Source organism: Ovis aries, chromosome X (assembly GCF_016772045.2).
Source record: "Ovis aries strain OAR_USU_Benz2616 breed Rambouillet chromosome X, ARS-UI_Ramb_v3.0, whole genome shotgun sequence".
In the NCBI taxonomy this organism is placed as follows: Eukaryota; Metazoa; Chordata; class Mammalia; order Artiodactyla; family Bovidae; genus Ovis; species Ovis aries.
Window position 1 is genome coordinate 35,547,956 of NC_056080.1, and position 19,884 is coordinate 35,567,839.

The 19,884-nt window shown below is 35.7% G+C and overlaps 1 protein-coding gene across 1 annotated transcript in view; it reads left to right on the plus strand.

Moving 5' to 3' along the window:
- Positions 1-19,884, plus strand: part of CFAP47 (cilia and flagella associated protein 47) — a 507,991-nt gene that overhangs the window by 237,764 nt on the left and 250,343 nt on the right. Inside the window, exons 38-39 of the mRNA XM_042241764.2 lie at positions 8,618-8,768; positions 11,913-12,001. Coding sequence (XP_042097698.1) covers positions 8,618-8,768; positions 11,913-12,001 — 240 coding nt within the window. The remainder of the gene's footprint in view (positions 1-8,617; positions 8,769-11,912; positions 12,002-19,884) is intronic.

Here is a 19,884-nt window from a genome sequence, read left to right on the forward strand (position 1 = left end):
TTTTAACTCTTTCAGCTATGTCTAATTTTAATTCTTCCAATGATTATCTCCATAAATATAAATAATCTGTATATCCTGCCAATATTTTTATTTTATCAACCTCAGAAATAGTATCTTGACATATAGCATAATATTGACATAATATTTGATGATGTTGCTTACTTACCCTGCTAGATGTATCACCCTCCCACTAAACATCACTATTTTTATCTTTTATTCATTACTATTCCAAGAGTAAAAATGTGTTTTGTAAATATTTTCTTTGTATACTATCAGTAGATACAAAGTGTCTTTTGACTCCGTTTTAGCTGAGAAAAGTTAATAAATTCTAAAAAAATATGTAAAACCTTTCCTTCAAGTGTATCACATTCTAGAGCGTGTTGCCTTTTGTTCTTATTTGGGCTGATTGCTTTCCAGACCTACTGAAAAGCTGTCAGTATTGGACACTCTATATTTCTCTTTGGATAGAAACTAATATATTTCTCTTTCTTAGTGTACCCACTTCTTTACTAAAAAAAAAAAAAAACTTCCTTTATGAAACCATCTAATAAAAAGTATAGGAGAGGTAAATTTGCCAAATTTTTGATTTTTAAGCATGTTTTTGGACTACCCTTACACTTGATTTAAATTTTGCATCATGTATTTTTCTAAGATGAAAGAGTTTTTCCTTATAGGTTGAGATCATTGTTCCACTTGCCTCACAGTATTCAGTTTTTGTGATACTGTAATTTCTACTATAATTCTGCTTTCCCACACCCCTGGACATTTTTAGGATCTTCCACTGTGTTCTGATATTGTTCCAGAATAAATCAAAAAGGATCTTTTATTCACTGACTGGGAGCACAGTGAGTCCTTTAATTATGAGGGTTTTTTTTTTTATATAAGTTTTGGAAAATTCTCTTAAATTACTTTTCATCATTTTCTCTTCTCCATTTTCTCTGTTTTCATTTTCCAGCCTTTGGTTGTTGGATGCTGTTAACTGGATTCTCTATGTATCCTATCTCATTACTCATTTTTCAGCTCAGTGTTTTTTCTCTCTTGATCAACATGCCTTCATTTCTAACTGTTTCCTTTAGGAGATAGACAAATAGGTAGGTAGATAGATAATTCCATATATATATATATATATATACATATATATATATATATATGTAAGAATACTTTGTTTTTTATTGGGTATCTATTTCATAGCATCCCATTGTTAAATTGGAGTTACAATAACTTCATAAATGTCTCTGACTTTTCCATTCTGACTTTCATGTTCTCATCTATTACCTATATTATTTTTATTTTCTTTGAGGTCATTTCGTATGATTTTTCATCTTGGTCTCAGTGTTTCATGTTGAAGGATTTATTAAAATGACTTGTGATACTTGTTTATTCATTTATTTGTAATAATATGGCAATAGAAAAGTAATTTGTGATTCTGTATATGGACAGGTTTGTCAATTGGCCAACTTCATTTTAGGGTAAAAACAATTTTGCTTTTACGTCCAGTTGCCTGACATCATACACTGACCTTCGGAAGAGTAGGGTTGTCTAAAACTCATTTTGCCCTCCATTTACATAGGTATTTCTGGAAATGGCTTCTCCAGGAGTCTATAGGCAGCTTTGTTTCTTTTATTAGCCTCTATACAGATTCTCATCGATGGTTTCCTTCAACTAGTAGCTTAAAAAACAAATCTTTATTATAATCTTAATGAGATTTATCTTAGAGAGAGAGACAGTGAATCTGAGTTTCAGATGCCAGTGTGGCCTAGAACCCTTTTATCATGTCATTTGACAATTAAATACTGGGCTTAAATAGTGAAACATACAGATTTTATATCAAGCTTCATTTTTCTTATTTAGAAAATGGAGATCAGAATAATTGCCTATAGTGTTCAGTAATAAATGTAGTTATATAGGGACAGCACCTAGTACTGTAACTGGGACTTATAGGAAGCAGTCAGTAAGTATTTGCATCCCTCTTCTAAATTTGAAGTACTATGATTCATAGATGAAAATATATCAAAACTACTCACAAAGGTTTATAATCTGGCAGAGTGTCACACAAGCAAATACATAATAAAGATGTAATTTGATAGTTGTTTTATTTATCCTGTGTGTATAAAGTGAGAGGAAAATGGGGAAAAATGAAGCACCTCCGTGTTCTTAGGAAGGATTCCCAGAAAATGTAATGCTTAATTCTCAATGTATATGAAAACCAGATATTCACTTCTACAGGTGCATTTCAGTTTGTAGGTTTCACGCCATTTTTAAGTGTTTTTAAAAATAACTTTTTAGCTAGACTAATTTCAAAGCTTTGGTTTTTACACAGAGGATTCAGAAAATATTTTATTTAAAAAATCTGTAGGTTTATCTTATCATATATTATATAATTATCTATGTTGCACCACATCCTGTCTTAGAATCTGTCTAAATCATGATTAATAATAGTTTTTTTCTGCCAGTTGTGAATTTAAATTCCCTGAGATATGATTTATATAGAAAAGATTAAATGGCTGTACCAGCTTATAAGCAAACATTTCTGCATCTAACTTGATGACTTTATTTAGCTATAATCATAGAGTGACTGTCATAAAAGTGAAAGTATACTTTTAGAAAACCATTCTGTTTCTTTTTTCCCCATTATATTCATTGAGCCATCTGGGCACTGACATTGATGTGTCATATATTTATTCCCCATCTCTTCCAAAAGCCAAGTTGAAGTAGTTGATGAGGTACATGTAATATCAAGGAGACTTTTTTTTTTTTAAATGAGGGATAGGCCATTGGAAGAAAAAGAAAATAAATGGTAAGACAATTAAGATAAAGTCCATAATTATGATACACATGTCTGGAGACCTAAGACGTATACCTGAAGTGGACAACCAACTTGATTCTGAACTTTCTAACACACGTAGAAAGGCCCTGGTCATTTACATGCTTAAATCTGTCTACAAACTTTATAAAAGGAATATCTATACTCAAGAGAAGCTCAAAATCTTGATGGTTCTAAAACCAGCCATGGGCTTCACAAACAGGATACTGTATTTTTAAATGTTTCATAAAAGTTAAGTATAGTTCCATAAATTTATTTACTAAGTGCATGTTCTTTAGATTCTTTCTATTTATTTATTTATTTTTGACTATGCTGAGTCTTTGTTGTGGTGCCTGAGCTTTCTCTACTTGCGGCCAGCAGGAGCTACTATCTAAGTTGTGGTGCACAGGCTTCTCATTGTGGTGGCCTCTTTTATTGAGGAGCACAGGCTCTAGGGCACATGGGCTTAGTAGTTGCAGCATGCACACAGAGTTGCTCCATGACATGTACAGTCTTAGTTCCCTGACCAGGGATTGAGCCTGCATTCCCTGCATTGCAAGGCAGATTCTTATCCACTGGACCACCATGGAAATCCCATAGATTATGGTCATTCTTGAACTCCTTTTTTCATCATCTTCCACAGAGAGCCAATCCATTACCTAGCCTTACTGATTTTGCACAGTATATCTTAAATTTGGCATCCTTCCCTTTATCTACCTCTTTCAAGCTAATCTAATGTACCTTTAAAAAGTTGAAAGGTTGAATGGTTCTATGAAGACCTACCAGACCTGTTAGAACTGACACCCAAAAAAGATGTCCTTTTCATTAGAGGGGACTGGAATGCAAAAATAGGAAGTCAAGAAACACCTGTAATAACAGGTAAATTTAGCTTTGGAGTACAGAATGCAGCAGGGCAAAGGCTAATAGAGTTTTGCCAAGAGAATGAACGCACTGGTCATAGCAACACCGTCTTCCGACAGCACCAGAGAAGACTCTATACATAGACATCACCAGATGGCTAACACTGAAATCAGATTGATTATATTCTTTGAAGCCAAAGATGGAGAAGGTCTATACAGTTAGCAAAAACAAGATAGGGAGCTGACTGTGGCTCAGATCGTGAACTCCTTATTGCCAAATTCAGACTTAAATTGAAGAAAGTAGGGAAAACCACTAGACCATTAAGGAATGACCTAAATCAAATCCCTTATGATTATACAGTAGAAGTGAGAGATAGATTTAAGGGACTGGATCTGATAGAGTGCCTGATGAACTATGGACAGAGGTTCGTGACATTGTACAGGAGACAGGGATCAAGACCATCCCCAAGAGAAAGAAATGCAAAGAAGAAAAATGGCTGTCTGAGGAGGCCTACAAATAACATTGAAAGGAAGAGAAGCAAAAAGCAAAGGAGAAAAGGGAAGATATACCCGTTTGAATGCAGAGTTCCAAAAGAATAACAAGGAGAGATAAGAAAGCCTTCTTCAGAGATCAATGCAAAGAAATAGAGGAAAACAACAGAATGGGAAAGACTAGAGATCTCTTCAAGAAAATTAGAGATACCAAGGGAACATTTCATGCAAAGATGGGCTCGATAAGGACAGAAAGGGTATGGACCCAACAGAAGCAGAAGATATTAAGAAGAGGTGGCAAGAATACACAGAAGAACTGTACAAAAAAGATCTTCTCAACCCAGATGATTGCGATGGTGTGATCACTCACCTAGAGCCAGACATCCTGGAATGTGAAGTTGAGTGGGCCTTAGGAAGCATCACTACGAACAAAGCTAGTGGAGGTGATGGAATTCCAGATGAGCTATTTCAACTCCTGAAAGATGATGCTGTGAAAGTGCTGCACTCAATACGTTAGCAAATTTGGAAAACTCAGCAGTGCCCAGAGGACTGGAAAAGGTCAGTTTTCACTCCAATCCCTAAGAAAGGCAGTGCCAAAGAATGCTCAAACTATTGCACAATTGCACTCATCTCACACACTAGTAAAGTAATGCTCAAAATTCTACAAGCCAGGCTTCAGCAATACGTGAACTTGAACTTCCAGCTGTTCAAGCTGGTTTTAGAAAAGGCAGAGGAACCAGAGATCAAATTGCCAACATCTGCTGGATCATCGAAAATGCAAGTGAGTTCCAGAAAAACATCTATTTCTGCTTTATTGACTATGTCAAAGCCTTTGACTGTGTGGATCACAATAAACTGAAAAATTCTGAAAGAGATGGGAATACCAGACCACCTGACCTGCCTCTTGAGAAACCTGTATGCAGGTCAAGAAGCAACAGTTAGAACGGGACATGGAACAACAGAGTGGTTCCAAATAGGAAAAGGAGTATGTCAAGGCTGTATATTGTGACCCTGCTTATTTAACTTCTATGCAGAGTACATCATGAGAAACGCTGGGCTGGAAGAAGCTCAAGATGGAATCAAGATCGCCGGGAGAAATATCAATAACTTCAGATATGCAGATGACACCACCCTTATGGCAGAAAGCGAAGAAGAACTAAAGAGCTTCTTGATGAAAGTGAAAGAGGAGGGTGAAAAAGTTGGCTTAAAGCTCAACTTTCAGAAACCTAAAATCATGGCATCTAGTCCCATCACTTCATGGCAAATAGATGGGGAAACAGTGGAAACAGTGTTAGACTTTATTTTGGGGGGCTCCAAAATCACTGCAGATGGTGATTGCAGCCATGAAATTAAAAGATGCTTACTCCTTGGAATGAAAGTTATGACCAACCTAGACAGCATATTAAAAAGCAGAGACATTACTTGGCCAACAAAGGTTTGTCTAGTCAAGGCTATGGTTTTTCCAGTGGTCATTTATGGATGTGAGAGTTGGACTATAAAGAAAGCTGAGCACGGAAGAATTGATGCTTTTAAACTGTGGTGTTGAAGAAGACTCTTGAGAGTCCCTTGGACTGCGAGGAGATCCCACAAATCCATCCTTAAGGAGATCAGTTCTGGGTGTTTATTGGAAGGACTGATGTTCAAGCTGAAACTCCAATACTTTGGCCACCTGATGCGAAGAGCTGGCTCATTTGAAAAGACCCTGATGCTGGGAAATATTGAGGGCAGGAGGAGAAGGGGATGACAGAGGATGAGATGGTTGGATGGCATCACCAATTCAATGGGCATGAGTTTGGGTAAACTCTAGGAGTTGGTGATGGACAGGGAGGCCTGGTGTGCTGCGGTTCATGGGGTCACAAAGAATCAGACACAACTGAGCAATTGAATTGAAATGATCACCTTTAAACTAGCCTGCTACAATTGATTCCTATAAGGATTCTCTGCAGTCCATCCTTTATATTAGACTAGCAATAATGTTTTTAATGTAAATTTGGTCATGTTACTCTTTGGCTTAAAATATTCTAATAGCTTCCCTCACGATTATGATATTGACCGAATATCTCAACATAGGCCATGTGGCCTTTCATGGCTGGCTCTTATCCCCATCTTGTATCACTAACACCTTTGCTCTCTAAGCTTCAACACCGCTGGCCTTTGATAGATTATTTAAAATCATCAGAATTCCTCATACTAGAGTGCTTGGATGCCTTCTTTCATCCCATGCAAATCCTACCTAACTCATTGTCATTCTCCATATCTTACCTAACATATCACTTCCTCTGACCCTTCAGACTGCATCACACTCTATTACATGCCCTTATATCACTTCATAGCACATACATAGTTTGTTTTCACATTTATTTTATGATGATGTAATTAATGTCTGCCATGTCGTATAAAATGAAAGATCCAGGAGTTCAGGAATAGTGTGTGTGTGTGTTTTCTTTTTTTTTTTTTATTATCCCACAAACCTAAAACAAAGTCTGGAACATTATAAATTTTAATTGAACATATGGCTTTACCTAGTAATGAATTTTTGAATATCTACAAAAATCCTAAACCACAGGTATCCTAACACAGAGTTTGAAAAACACCCAGAAGAAGATGTCAAGATCAAATATTCTCTTTTCAGTTAAATTTAAGTACATGAGCTTTTTAGTAGTCATGAAAATGTCATGAATATGTCATGAAAATGTCCTTTTGCAGTAGTTGAGATTAGTGATAGTATATCTGAATAAAATTCTCCCATTCCTGCTAGTTCTGAGTTGTAATTTTCCCTAAAAATCAATTTTGAGAATATTTTAATTGATTTTGAAAGTCCTCCATTCACTTTACTCTATGCTGCATCCTAAGCTTGCATATTCAAAAGAGATTCTTCAAAGATTCTGGGGAAGTTAAGCCATAGTGTAATGCTGAGAGAAGCTATTGCCATTTCTGTTCCCAACTGTGTGTATCCTAAGGGAAAATGACAGATCATAGTTTGTGCAAAGAATAACTGTGATATGATGTATAGTGCTGCTGTTGCTGCTGCTGCTGCTAAGTCACTTTAGTCATGTCTGACTGTGCAACCCCATAGACGGCAGCCCACCAGGCTCCCCCATCCCTGGGATTTTCCAGGCAAGAACATGGTGTGGCTTGCCATTTGCTTCTCCAATGCATGAAAGTGAAAAGTGAAAGTGAAGTCACTCAGTCATGTCCGACTTAGTGACCCCATGGACTGCAGCCCATGAGGCTCCTCCATCCATGGGGTTTTCCAGGCAAGAGTACTGGAGTTGGGTGCCATTGCCTTCTCCATGTATAGTGCTAACTATGCTAAAAGTCAGAGAAAAAGCAAAGATAAAAGTCTCCAAGGTTTATCACCTACACCTATGGAAAAGTAAGGCGGAAAGATTCAGCCGGTAAAGAAACATTGAGCCCATTTTTCATTCGGAGAGCTCATTACTTACATAAACAGCGAAAGCAAAAGTTACCAGAGGGGCAGATCTCCATGCCCCTTATGCAGAGTGGTGCCAAAACAAAAGGGGCCAGAAGACTGCACCATGCGTGGGAGGACACCTGCTGCTGACAGTCAGTTTCATGCTGCAGTTAAGCAGTTTTCTAGCCTGTAACTCTATGCTGGAGGGGGCTACGCAGAGTCAATGGCAAACTGTCTGCTGACAGACTCTCAGGGAAGATAGAGAGGCAAATGAGAAATGTTCTTGTCGCAGTTTTTCCTGAAACTCCATGCTCTCATGTTATGGGAGGATCACAGAACTTTCTGGCAACACTTACAGCCACTGCAGTTAAACTTTGCATATTTGTGGCCTGTGTGATTATGCAAGATTGCCAGGGTGCCATGGCTTAGTCATTCCCCTAAAAACTGGGAAATACAGTTTCCAAGTCCGTACATAGATTCTTTAACTGTTTTACAATGGTTTAAACTAGAAAGTTGAAGATTAAAGGAGATACATGTTTTCTTTATTCTTTCCTTTAATTTTGTCTTTCAAATAAAAGTCATGCTACTTATATGCAGTTATTTTGATTTGAGGTTTGAATTTTATTTTCAACCACAGTTTGAAGTATTTTTTTTGAACTTGTCTTTCTCATTTTTCCTCCATGTAATCAAAAGTCATTGATCTAACTAAGAATGTGCCTAATCAGTAACCCAGAATGTCCTATAAAATTCACATAAAAATGCATACATGATTTCCTGTGGCTAACTCCTAGAAAATCAAATACTTGGTAGATTATATATGCGTTTGGAAGTTAACTTTAGGTTTTACAGACTAGATCAATATGTTTTGACTAACAGCAATAACTAGATTATAGACTTTCTAAAATCTGCAACAATCTTTAATTTTACTGTAGAAGTGAGTATTTTACAGGGTGTGTGTACTAGGTATATGATCTTCACTGGATAGATGCTTGTTGTCTTTTTTCATTACAGTAGTTTTTTTTTTTTTTTTTACCTTTTGTTAAATAGAAACCAAATTACTATCACTCTGAAATTTACCAGTCGCTTCCTCCATCCTGCTGAAGCTTCACTGCTATTAATTTCAAGACCTAAGAATGGAATAGGAGGTACTATGATGACTTTTGCTCTCAAGGGTGAAGTCCTCAATTTTAAAACCATCGTAAGTAAATCTTACCTCTTTTATGATATATTTTTTGCTTCTCTTCTCAAGCCATGGAGTGTTCCATGTACAGCTGTTCTTCCAAGTTTTATCTCCTGGCAGCTCTTGTTCTTTGAGATCATATGCATGTGCAGACACAGATGTGTACTTACTTACATTTGTGCAGTTTTTGGTTTCTGTATCTCTGATATTTTTGCTTTGATACTCTTTCTTTGGAAATAAGTCTCAATTTTATAATAGAAATTGAAAGCACTTGTACTTTAAAATTTTGGTTTTGTTTATTAATTTTGTATGCAATGTTTAAACATTACTTTCAATTTACAGTTATTACAAAATACTGGTTATATTCCCTTTGTTGTACAATGCATCCCTGGACCTATCTTACACCCAAGAGTTTGTACCTTCCACCCCTACATTGCCCCTCCCCACTGTCATCACTGGTAACCATTAATTTGTTCTCTGTATCTGTGAGGCTGTTTCCTTTTTTTTTTATTATTATTATATTCACTAGTTTGTTGCATTTTTTAGATCTCACATATAAGTGATATTATGCAGTATTTGTCTCTTTCTGACTTATTTCACTTAGCATAATGCCCCTAATGCCTTACCATAATACATCCTGCCGCTGCTAAGTTGCTTCAGTTGTGTCCAACTCTTTGCAAACATATGGACCATAGCCTGCCAGGTCCTCTTTCCATGGGATTCTCTAGGCAAGAATATTGGAGCGGTTGCCATGCCCTCCTCCAGGGGATCTTCCCTACCCAAGGATCAGACTTGCATCTCTTGTATCTTCTGCATTGGCAATTGGGTTCATTACCACTAGCACCACCTGCAAAGCCCAAGTACATCCATGTTGCTGCAAATGGCAAAAAAAAAAAAAAAAAGATAATACATATATATATATATGGCTTCACAGGTGGCACTAGTAATAAAGAATCTACCTGCCAGTGCAGGAGACACAAAAGATGTGAGTTCAATCTCTGGGTTGGGAAAATCCTCTGGAGAAGGAAGTAGCCAGCCAGTCCAGTATTTTTGCTTTGAAAATCCCATGGACAGAGGAGCCTGGTGTGCTACAGTCCATGGAGTCACAAAGACTTGGACACAACTAAGCAACTGAGCACACATACACTGACACACATATAAACAAATAAATATAATATATGTGTATTATACACACACACATACACACACACACACACATACACCCCACATCTTCATTATCACACACATACATCCCACATCTTCATTATCCATTCATCTGTTGATGGACACTTAGGTTGCTTCCATATCTTGGCAATTGTAAATAATGCTGCTTGAATATTGGGGTGCATGTATTTATTCAAATTAGTATCTTCATTTTCTTTGGATATATACCCAGAGTGGAATAGCTGGATCATATGGTAGTTCTATTTTTGGACTTTTGAGAAACCTCCATACTGCTTTCCACAGTGACTGTGGTGATTTACCTTCCCACCAACTGTAAAAGGGTACCCTTTACTCCACATCCTCGCCAGCATTTGTTATTTGTGTTCTTTTTGATAATGGCCATTCTGACAGATGCTAGATGATATCTCATTGTGGTTTTGATACACATTTCTCTTATGATTAGCATCTTCTCATGTGCCTGTTGGCCATCTGCATTTTGAAAAGACTTGTATTGAGTACTGTTTTAAGGTTGTCTTTTTAGAATCATATTTGTGCTTTATATCAAGGAGTCATTCACAATGTGTATAGCAATTTACATGACCTTCTGCCATGGAGACTTGTGATTTAAGTTAAAGCACTCCCTGGGCCTATGTCTGTTTTTTGTTTGAATTAAGGTTTGGTGATTTACATAGCAAAGAAAATGTTACTGTTTCTGATAGGAACAGTTATTGATTTATCTTTAGGGTACTCTGGAGCAAATCCATTACAAAGATAATGCTAAGACCAGCATTTAGTGAGAGGTAACCATGTTCCAGTCAGAGTTCTAAAGTGTTACTACCTCAAAGGATGGGGGAGAAGGATTTTTAAATCTCTGAAAAATAGTTGTGATATTGTTATGATTGACTTTGTGTAGTTATTAGTCTGTCTACATATTATTTTCTACCTTGGCTGATGGCAAAGAAGTATATTTATGTTGCCAGATTTTCATATAGATTATGAAAAATCATAGGTGTGCAGTGGCTTGAGTGGGAGGTAAAGAGAATGACTCTAGAAGGCCACTTTGTGTGAGGAGAGCATTAAGACACTCACCTGGACAGAATGGCTTATTCAATAAGGACACCCGGAACAGAAAGCACATGTTTGATTGTCACTGAGATACTATTGTGATCTTCTGATTTCCTCCTGAATTCTTACAGTTCCCAACACTCTCACACAAATTCTCTGTAAAAAACATTGCTTTGCCACATGTGTTTAAGAGACATGGATGAATGGTGTCAGCCTGTCATTATCATGGCTCTGGGGCAGAAAAGCTGACACTTGGACCTTATATGATCTCTGTTTACGTCTCCATTTGGCCACTCATGGTCTTAGACATCAGGAAATAATTGGATAAAAATGGAGAAATAAGGTAAGATCCTGATTAGTCTAGAGGTGTGGAATTCCTAAAATCTTTTGTTTCATGGAAGTCTTGAGTAATTTAAGTTTTATATTTGTGCTTTTATTACAGTAAAAATATATCAATACAGCCACTGCATTAGAAACACAGGCATGCCACAGTCATACATGTTCCAACACAGATATCACAGATATTCTTGCACTCGCACACCAGTGTGCACATGTGCACACACACCTGCCTCTTCTTTATGTCATGTGTATTCGGGGTACACACACACACACACACACACACATATATGATGGATTAATTTACAAATATAAAATCATGCTCAGTCATGAACAAAATGATTTTTAAGGAAATGAATTTAGGAGACAGTATTGTGACAAATCATTCAGTTGTTAGCATAGTGCTATGGATCAGTGATGAGGTAAATCTATTTCTATTTTTTCCCACTCAGATTTTGGCAGTATAATGTTTATATAAATTAATCTCTGAAATGTTTAAATGGACAGGTTTTTAGATACTTTAAGCCTATATTTTATAGTTGAGGATATTCTTTTTGTTATTATCATATAGTATGTTTTATTTCTTTTTTACCTTAGGAAACTATAAAATGCAAATCCCCATGTTATAAATGGAAAGAAGTTACTGTGAAAGTTAAAAATCCCTTCCAAGCTTCTGGGGACTTCAAGTAAGTTATTGTTTTGGTATAAATTAATTGCAATTAGCCATATCCAGTCTTAAGAGAAGTTATGTAGTTTTCTTAAATGTGAACCGTTTTGAGGAGAAATTTTGCATATTTATGTTACTATAAATGTATAAGCATCAGCAGATAAAATATAACAAATAATGAAGGTAAATCAGTTTTCCTTGAAATGCTGTTTCATCTCTACAAAGCTAATGCTGATTGTGTCAAACTTATTAATTTTGCCAATAAGCTTTATCTTTATTGAAATGTACAGTTCTTTCAATTTCTTAAAATTTATAAGTAATAGACTTTTAAACTTATAATTTCTTCCTGTTAATTTCCAAAAGTGAAATGTTGATTCAAGCAGAAAATTTATTTTCACCTAAAGCATCATGATTAATTAAAACTGCACATCAAATGTTCATTTGTACATCTTTAGATTTAACAACAATAATAACAACAAAATATATTTGGAATAAAAAGACAATAAAATGCTTAAGTTTTATTCAAGGTCCCAAATAGAAAGTATCTTTCTATATATTTACATGTTGAGGGAAAAGATGGATAATTGTACCTTATTGTTGTTGTTTAGCTGCTAACTCGTGTCCCACTCTTTTGCGACCCCATAGACTGTAGCCAGCCAGGCTCCCCTGACAATAGGATTTCCCAGGCAAGAATACTGGAGTGGGTTGCCATTTCCTTTACCAGGGAATCTTCCTGTCCCAGGGATTAAATCAGTGTTTCATGCATTGGCAGGTGGATTCTTTATCACTGAGTTATCTGGAAAGCCCTTAATGATACCTTGTGCTGTGCTTAGTCGCTTAGTCGTGTCTGACTCTTTGCGACCCTGTGGAATGTAGCCTGCCAGGTTTCTCTGTCCATGGGGATTCTTCAGGCAAGAGTCCTGGAGTGGGTTGCCATGGCCTCCTCCATACCTTACATACTCCTTAAATTATGAACGCTGTTTCTACCAACTTTAAAAGTCAAATTCTTACAATACTTGTGTTGCTTGGAAATTCTATGTATGCTTATTATATTAGTATTTGATAATTTTCAGTTTTTAAATTACTATATGTCTAGGATTTTGGTAATTTCTTATTAACAATATCATTTATTATTGAGAAAACAAAAATTCTTTTGTTAAAAGTTATTGGTGAATTTATGGTTCCCATATTCAGTGAGGGAGAATTTTATTTACTGTAATTTTATTAAAATGTTATATCAGAATGTAAGGAACAAAAAAAATATCAGAATATATGGCATTAATCCAGTATTAAAATATACCCTTAATGAACCAAATGACTGACTGCAGTTCTTCAGAGAAAATCAAGATCAAATATGTTAACTCTTATTCTAGTGGTAGAATTGAAAGAAAATCCCAAATTTCCTAGCATTGGTAGAATATTATAATTGTATGTTTCTCCAAAAATAAAATGTCATTGTTATTTTATGGTTTGCATGTGTGCATGCATGCTAAGTCACTTCAGTCATGTCCTACTCTTTAGGACCCTATGGACTGTAGCCTGCCAGGCTCCTCTGTCTGTGTGATACTCTAGGCAGAACTACTAGAGTGGGTAGCCATGCCCTCCTCCAGGGAATTTTCCTGTCCCAGGAATCAAACCTGTGGCTCCTACATTGCAGGTAGAATGTTTACCGCTGAGCCATCAGAGAAGCCAATTTTATGATTTATCTCAGATGTAATTAAAATTGTTACTTCTTGTGAGGAATACATGGTTTGGTAGAGGACAAGATTATTTGTTGGAGTCTTTTGACTCCATCTCTTACGTGAATGTGGCCCTCAAACTTAGGTAATAGTCATATAAATCATGAAAATTTAAGGCCACTCACAAAATCTGTAAAATCAATATCTTATGGTAAACATACATTACTTTTAAAGATAAAATGCAATAAAAGAATGAGAGGAAATTTAATGCCAAATAATTCACATAGACTATTTTAATGTTATAAACAATAAAACAAGTGACCACGTTTTTCATATTGCTTACAAAAATGATCAAAATTTTATTATGAATAATCTTATATTAAATGTATTTTCAAATAAAATTTAAAATTTCAGAAAATTTTCCAAAAAATTGTATCAGCACAGTGACCAGATTTGATCCTACTTTATCAAAATTTAACAACACTTTTAACAAAAAAGGTGACCCAGTCTAAATTTAAACATTAATTTTTTATTGAGATATGCTTGATATACAATATTATATATTCAGAAATGCAATATAGTGATTCACAATTTTTAAAGGTAATGCTCCATATATAGTTATTATAATATATTGTCTCTATTCTCTGTGCTGTAAAACATATACTTATAGCTTACTTACACATGGTAGTTTAGATTTCTTAATCCCCTATCCAGTGTAGATTTAACAGAGATAGAATTAGCTCTCACACCTCTGTGTACCAGATCTGAAATTCCTCCTTGGCAGAATACAAGTATTGCATGCTGTATAATGCTTTTTTTACATGTTGTAAAGTTTGGTTTAATAATATTTGGTTGAAGATTTTGCATTTATAACCACAGGATTTACTTTCTTTTCTTGTGATGTATTTATCTGTTTTTTATATCACCAATAATAGCTTTAGAGAAAGATTTGGGAAGTGGTCCTTTCCATTCTATTTTTGGGGAGAATTTGTGAAGGATTGGTATTAATTCTTTTAATGTTTGCTAGAATTCACAGCTGAAGCCATCTGTCTCTGAGCTTTGTTTTGTGGGAACTTTAGTTTATTACTGATTCCATCTCTTTACTTGTTATGGCTTAATCAGATTTTCTGTTTCTTCTTGAATCGGTTTGGTCGTTTGTGCCACTCTGGAATTTGTACATTTCTTCTAAATTATCTAAGTTGTTGGCATGGAATTTTACATAGCATTCCCTTATAATCCTTGGTTTTTTCTTTTTTTTTTTTCTGCAAAAGCAGTTGTGATGGCCCTTCTTCCATCCCTTATTTTAGTAATTTGATTTTTCTCTGCTTTATTCTTGATCAGTATAGGTAAAGATTTGTTAATTTTCTTGATATTTTCGAAGACCCTTCTAGTTTCTTTGATATTTTCTATTATTTTTCTTTATTTAAAAACATTTGTGGTATAATTGATATGCAAAAAACTGTACATTTAAAGTATATAATTTGATGAGTTTGGATGTATACATGTACCATGATGCTACCACAACAATTAAAGCAATAAGCATACTCATCACTTCCAAAAGTTTCCTTGTATTCCTTTTTTCTTTTCTATGTTAAGAATTCTTAACATGAGAATTGCTGTCTTAACAAGTTTTTTAGATAGAGCACAATACCACGCTTTTAGGTCTTTCCTGTTGGCTCAGCAGTAAAGAATCCACCTGCCAGTGTAGCAGATACAGGTTTGGGAAGATCCCCTGGAGGAGGAAATGACTATCCACTCTAGTATTCTTGCCTGGAAAATCCTGCTGGACAGAGTAGCCTGGTGGGCTACAGTCCATAGGGTCACAGAGTTGGACATGACTGAAGTGACTTAGCACACAGGCATGAGTGATTAATGATGTTAACCATCTTTTCATGTGCCTTTGGCCATCTGTATGTCTTCTTTGGAAAGTGTGTATTCAGGTCTTCTGCCAGTTTTTAATCAGATTGTTTCTTTGCTACAGAGTTGTGTGAGATTGTTATATTTTGGATATTAGCTCCTTATCAGATAATTGATTTGCAAATATTTTCTCCCATTCAGAAGATTGCCTTTTATATTTTGTTAATGATTTCCTTTGCTGTGCAGAAGCTTTCTATTTTGATGTAGTCCCACTTCTTTATTTTTGCTTTCGTTGCTTTTACTTCTGGTGTCAAGACTCAAAATATCACTAAGACCTATATCAAGGAGTTTACATAAGCATGTGTTTTCTTCTAGGAGTTTTATAGTTTTAGGTCTTAAGCTCTGATCTTTAATCTACTTTTGAGTAATTTTTGTGTATGGTATAAAATAGTGGTCTAGTTTCATTCTTTTACAGTTGGCTGATTTGTTTTCCCAGCACCACTTAGTGAAGAAACTGTCCTTACCCTCTTGTATATTTTTGGCTCCCTTGTTGTAAATTAATTTATCATATATGTGTGGATTTATTTCTCGGCTCTCTATTCTGTTCCATTGATCCGAGTGTCTGTTTTTGTGCAAATATCATACTGTTTTAATTGCTATAGCTTGATATTATTTCAGATCGGAGAGTGTGACACTTCCAGCTATGTTCACTCATCTCATTTTTCCAATGTTTTTTCTTTTCTTTTTTCCTGTCTTTTGGCTTATTTCATTAAACATTTGTTGATGCATTTAATTGTGTACCATATATGTATGTGATTGTTTATTTTTCTTTATTCATTTTTCTCTCTGCTCTTCAGACTGCATAATCTCTATCAGTCTTGAAGTTTGTTAATTCTTCTTTTTCCTACCAATTCAAATCTCCTGAGCCCCTCTAGTGATTTTTTAAAATCTGTTATTGTAGTTTACAAATCCAGAATTTCCATTTGGTTCTTTTTTATTAATTTCATCATCATGTTTTCCTTTACTTCTTTAGTCATAGTTTCCTTAGTTTTTAAAGACATTTACAATGGCTATTTTGAGTTGGTTTTCTGTTAAATATGATAGCTGATCACTCTATCAAGCAACTTTTCTTGCATACCTCTTTTATTGTTTCTTTGCTTGTTTCATAATTTTTATGTTGGAAACTGGACATTTTTGAAAATACATTGAATTCTGATCTCATCTCCCACATGATTTTTAGTGTTGTTTGCTTGTTTAATTTTTTACTACCTGGCTGGCTTATTTTAAAGATGTTTACTCCCCCTTCCCCTCAAAAAAATGCCCCACATACATAGTGTGAACCTTCTAATATTGCTTCTAGGGGATACAGTCTTGACTATGCCCACAATCACTCTTGGATAATTATGATTTTGGCATAGCTTTCTTTGACCATGTCTTTCTGTGTCCACACTTAGCTATTAAATTTCCCTGATTTGAATTCTGTGGAAGGCATAAATTGCTCCTCAGACTAATTCAATCAAAGCCAGCTCCTTTGAAATAATAGTCCCTTAGGTCAATGTTTGAGATGTATTCTGTCTCCACAAGGCCTCCTCTCACTTGTCTCTTTCCCCAGTTTTCTCCAACAAACTAGCAGGGTTCCTTCTAATTGCCTTTCACCACAACTGCACTAGTTTTAAGAACACCCTTGGGTTTATCTTCACTTGTTTTCGAAAGTGAAATCAGGTCCTTTGTGAAGAGATTAAAAGCTATATGTCTTGAGGTCAGCTTCTCCCTCTAGGTAAAATTTCTGAGCCATGACTGTGTTGGTAGAAAGGGGGACAGTGGCAAACTTTTCTTGAAGTAACACCCTGATATTAGGACCTGAATGCTAGATGGGGTGGGGGGAAGTAGTTTCAGATCTTCCTGGTTTGCTTCTCCCAGCATAGAACCACACTTTGTAAGCTAGGGCAATGGTGATTTCACATCCATGCAGAGCTTGTGGTCCATGATTGGGTACTGGGCAGAAGAAGGAAGCCTCTTGGCTCCTCTCAGCTGCATTTGCCTGAACATAGCCTCAGCAACATGTACTTGGGGCAGGATGAGAAATATTGATGTCATACATCTCTCAGAAAGATGGTTCTCCACCTGGGAGCTAGGAAACTAATGTGTTCTCTGTCCCTAGCTGTACTAGTCTGGAGTAGAGTTTCTTTCTTAATTGGGTGGGGAAGAAGGAGGGAGTGAGTAGTCTTGGTTCAAATGCCACAGACTACAGCTTCTCTTTTTTATTGATTGATTTATTATTTTTGCCTGTGCTGGGTCTTCATTGCTTTGTTGTGTGGGCTTTCTCTAGTTGCAGTGAGTGGGGGCTGCTCTCTTGTTGTGGTGTGTGGGCTTCTTACTGCAGTGGCTTCTCTTGTTGCAGAGCATGGGCTCTAGGGCATGTCAGCTTCAGTAGTTGTGATGCAGGGGCTTAGTTGCCCAGCAGCATGTGGAACCTTCCTGGACAAGGGATTGAACTCGTGTCCCCTGCATTAGCAGGTAGATTCTTTACCACTGGACCACTGGACTTCCTTACCATGGAGGGAAGTCCTACATCTTTGCTTACTGAATTTAGTAATTACTATTGAATAGTTTTTTTTTTTAATTGGCTGTATCCCTTTAAGATCATTTCCAGAGAGTTTAAATAGTTGGTTTCTATATTTGAACTCATTTTTCTGGAAAGTGATCCATGGAGCTCTCATGCTGTTATGCTGAGAGCAATGTTTGATCTAAGTTCTATTTTGTCTGTTATTAGTATAGCCAATCCAGTTCTGTTTTTGTTACTGCTTACATGGTATTTTATTAGTCTTCTTTTGTTCCCAGTCTGGTTGTGACTTTGAACCAATGTTTGTCTTTTTTCTAGTCTATTTTTTTTTCCATTTAGTCCATCTCTGCCTTTTGATTAGAGTGTTAATCACATTACACTTAATATAATATCTGATACAGTACAGTTTAGTGTGCCTTTAAAAATTTCATTTCTTTTACTATATGTTTTCTAAATCTTTTCTCCGTAGTCATCCTGAAGATTATAATTAGCATGTTAATTTAAACAGTCTAATTCATATTGACACTAACTTAATTTTACTGTAAACTTAGAAATTTTGCTTCAGTGTATCTCCTTTTCCTAGCGTCTTGTTAGTGCTATTATTGTTATACTCATTACATCTTTATAAGTTATAAGCCCATAAAATAGTTTTATATTTATTGTCTGACACTGTTTATTTTAAATCAGAAAGGACAACAAAAAGGGTACATTGCAAATAAAGTACATTTATAATTTGTTTTATAGAGTTGCCTGTGTAGTTAACTGTATGTATGCTTTTTATTTCATCATGTGGTTTACAATTCATTTCGAGTGTCCTTTTACTTTAGCCTAAGGGAATTCTTGTAGTATTTTTTGTAGGATAGGTCTGTTAACAATGAATTCTTTCATTTTTTTATTTGGTAATATTTTAATTTCTCCTTAATTTCTGAAGGATAGTTTTGCTGTATATAGTATACCTTATTGATAATTGTTCAGCATGCTGTATACATCATCCCATTGCATTTTGTTCTTTAGGTTTTAAATGGGAATTTAATTCTTAATCTTATTGAGGAGCAACATAGGTGTTGAGTCAGTTGTCTTCTGCTTCTTACTGTGTCTTGGCCTCTCAATGACTTGACTCTTATTGTCTAGTTATGGATCACCTTGAATTTATCCTTCACAGAATATTTTATACTTCTTAGATGTGTAAATTAATATTTTTATCAAATTTTGAAAGTTTTCCTCATTTATTTCTTCACATTTTCTGTCTGCCTCTTTTTTTTTTTTTCTCTTGTCTTTTGGGATTCTGATTAGGCTTAAGTTTGGCTGTCTGATTGTGTCCCGTGGTTCTCTGAGGCTCTGTTAATTTGTCTTCATTCTTTTTTCTTTCCATTGTTTAGAAGTAATCATTTTATTTGACCTATCTTCAAGTGCACTGGTTCTTTTGTCACTTCAAACCTGCAGTTGAGTCTCTCTACTGCTTTTTTTACTTCAGGTATTGTACTTTCTAAGTCCAGAATTTATAATTAGTTCTTTTGTATAGTTTCTCTGTACTGATATTCTGTACTTGGTGAGACATAATTGTCTCTGTCACTAGAGAAGAGAGTGGCAAAACAACAAACTGGGTAGAATTCTTAAAGAGAGGGGAATACCAGACCACCTTACCTGACTCCTGAGAAATATGTATGCAGGTCAAGAAGCAACAGTTAGAACTGGACATGGAACAAAGGACTTGTTCCAAATTGGGAAAGGAGTACGTCAAGGCTGTATAGTCTCACCTTGTTTATTTTACTTATATGCCAGGCTAGATAAATCAGCTGCAAT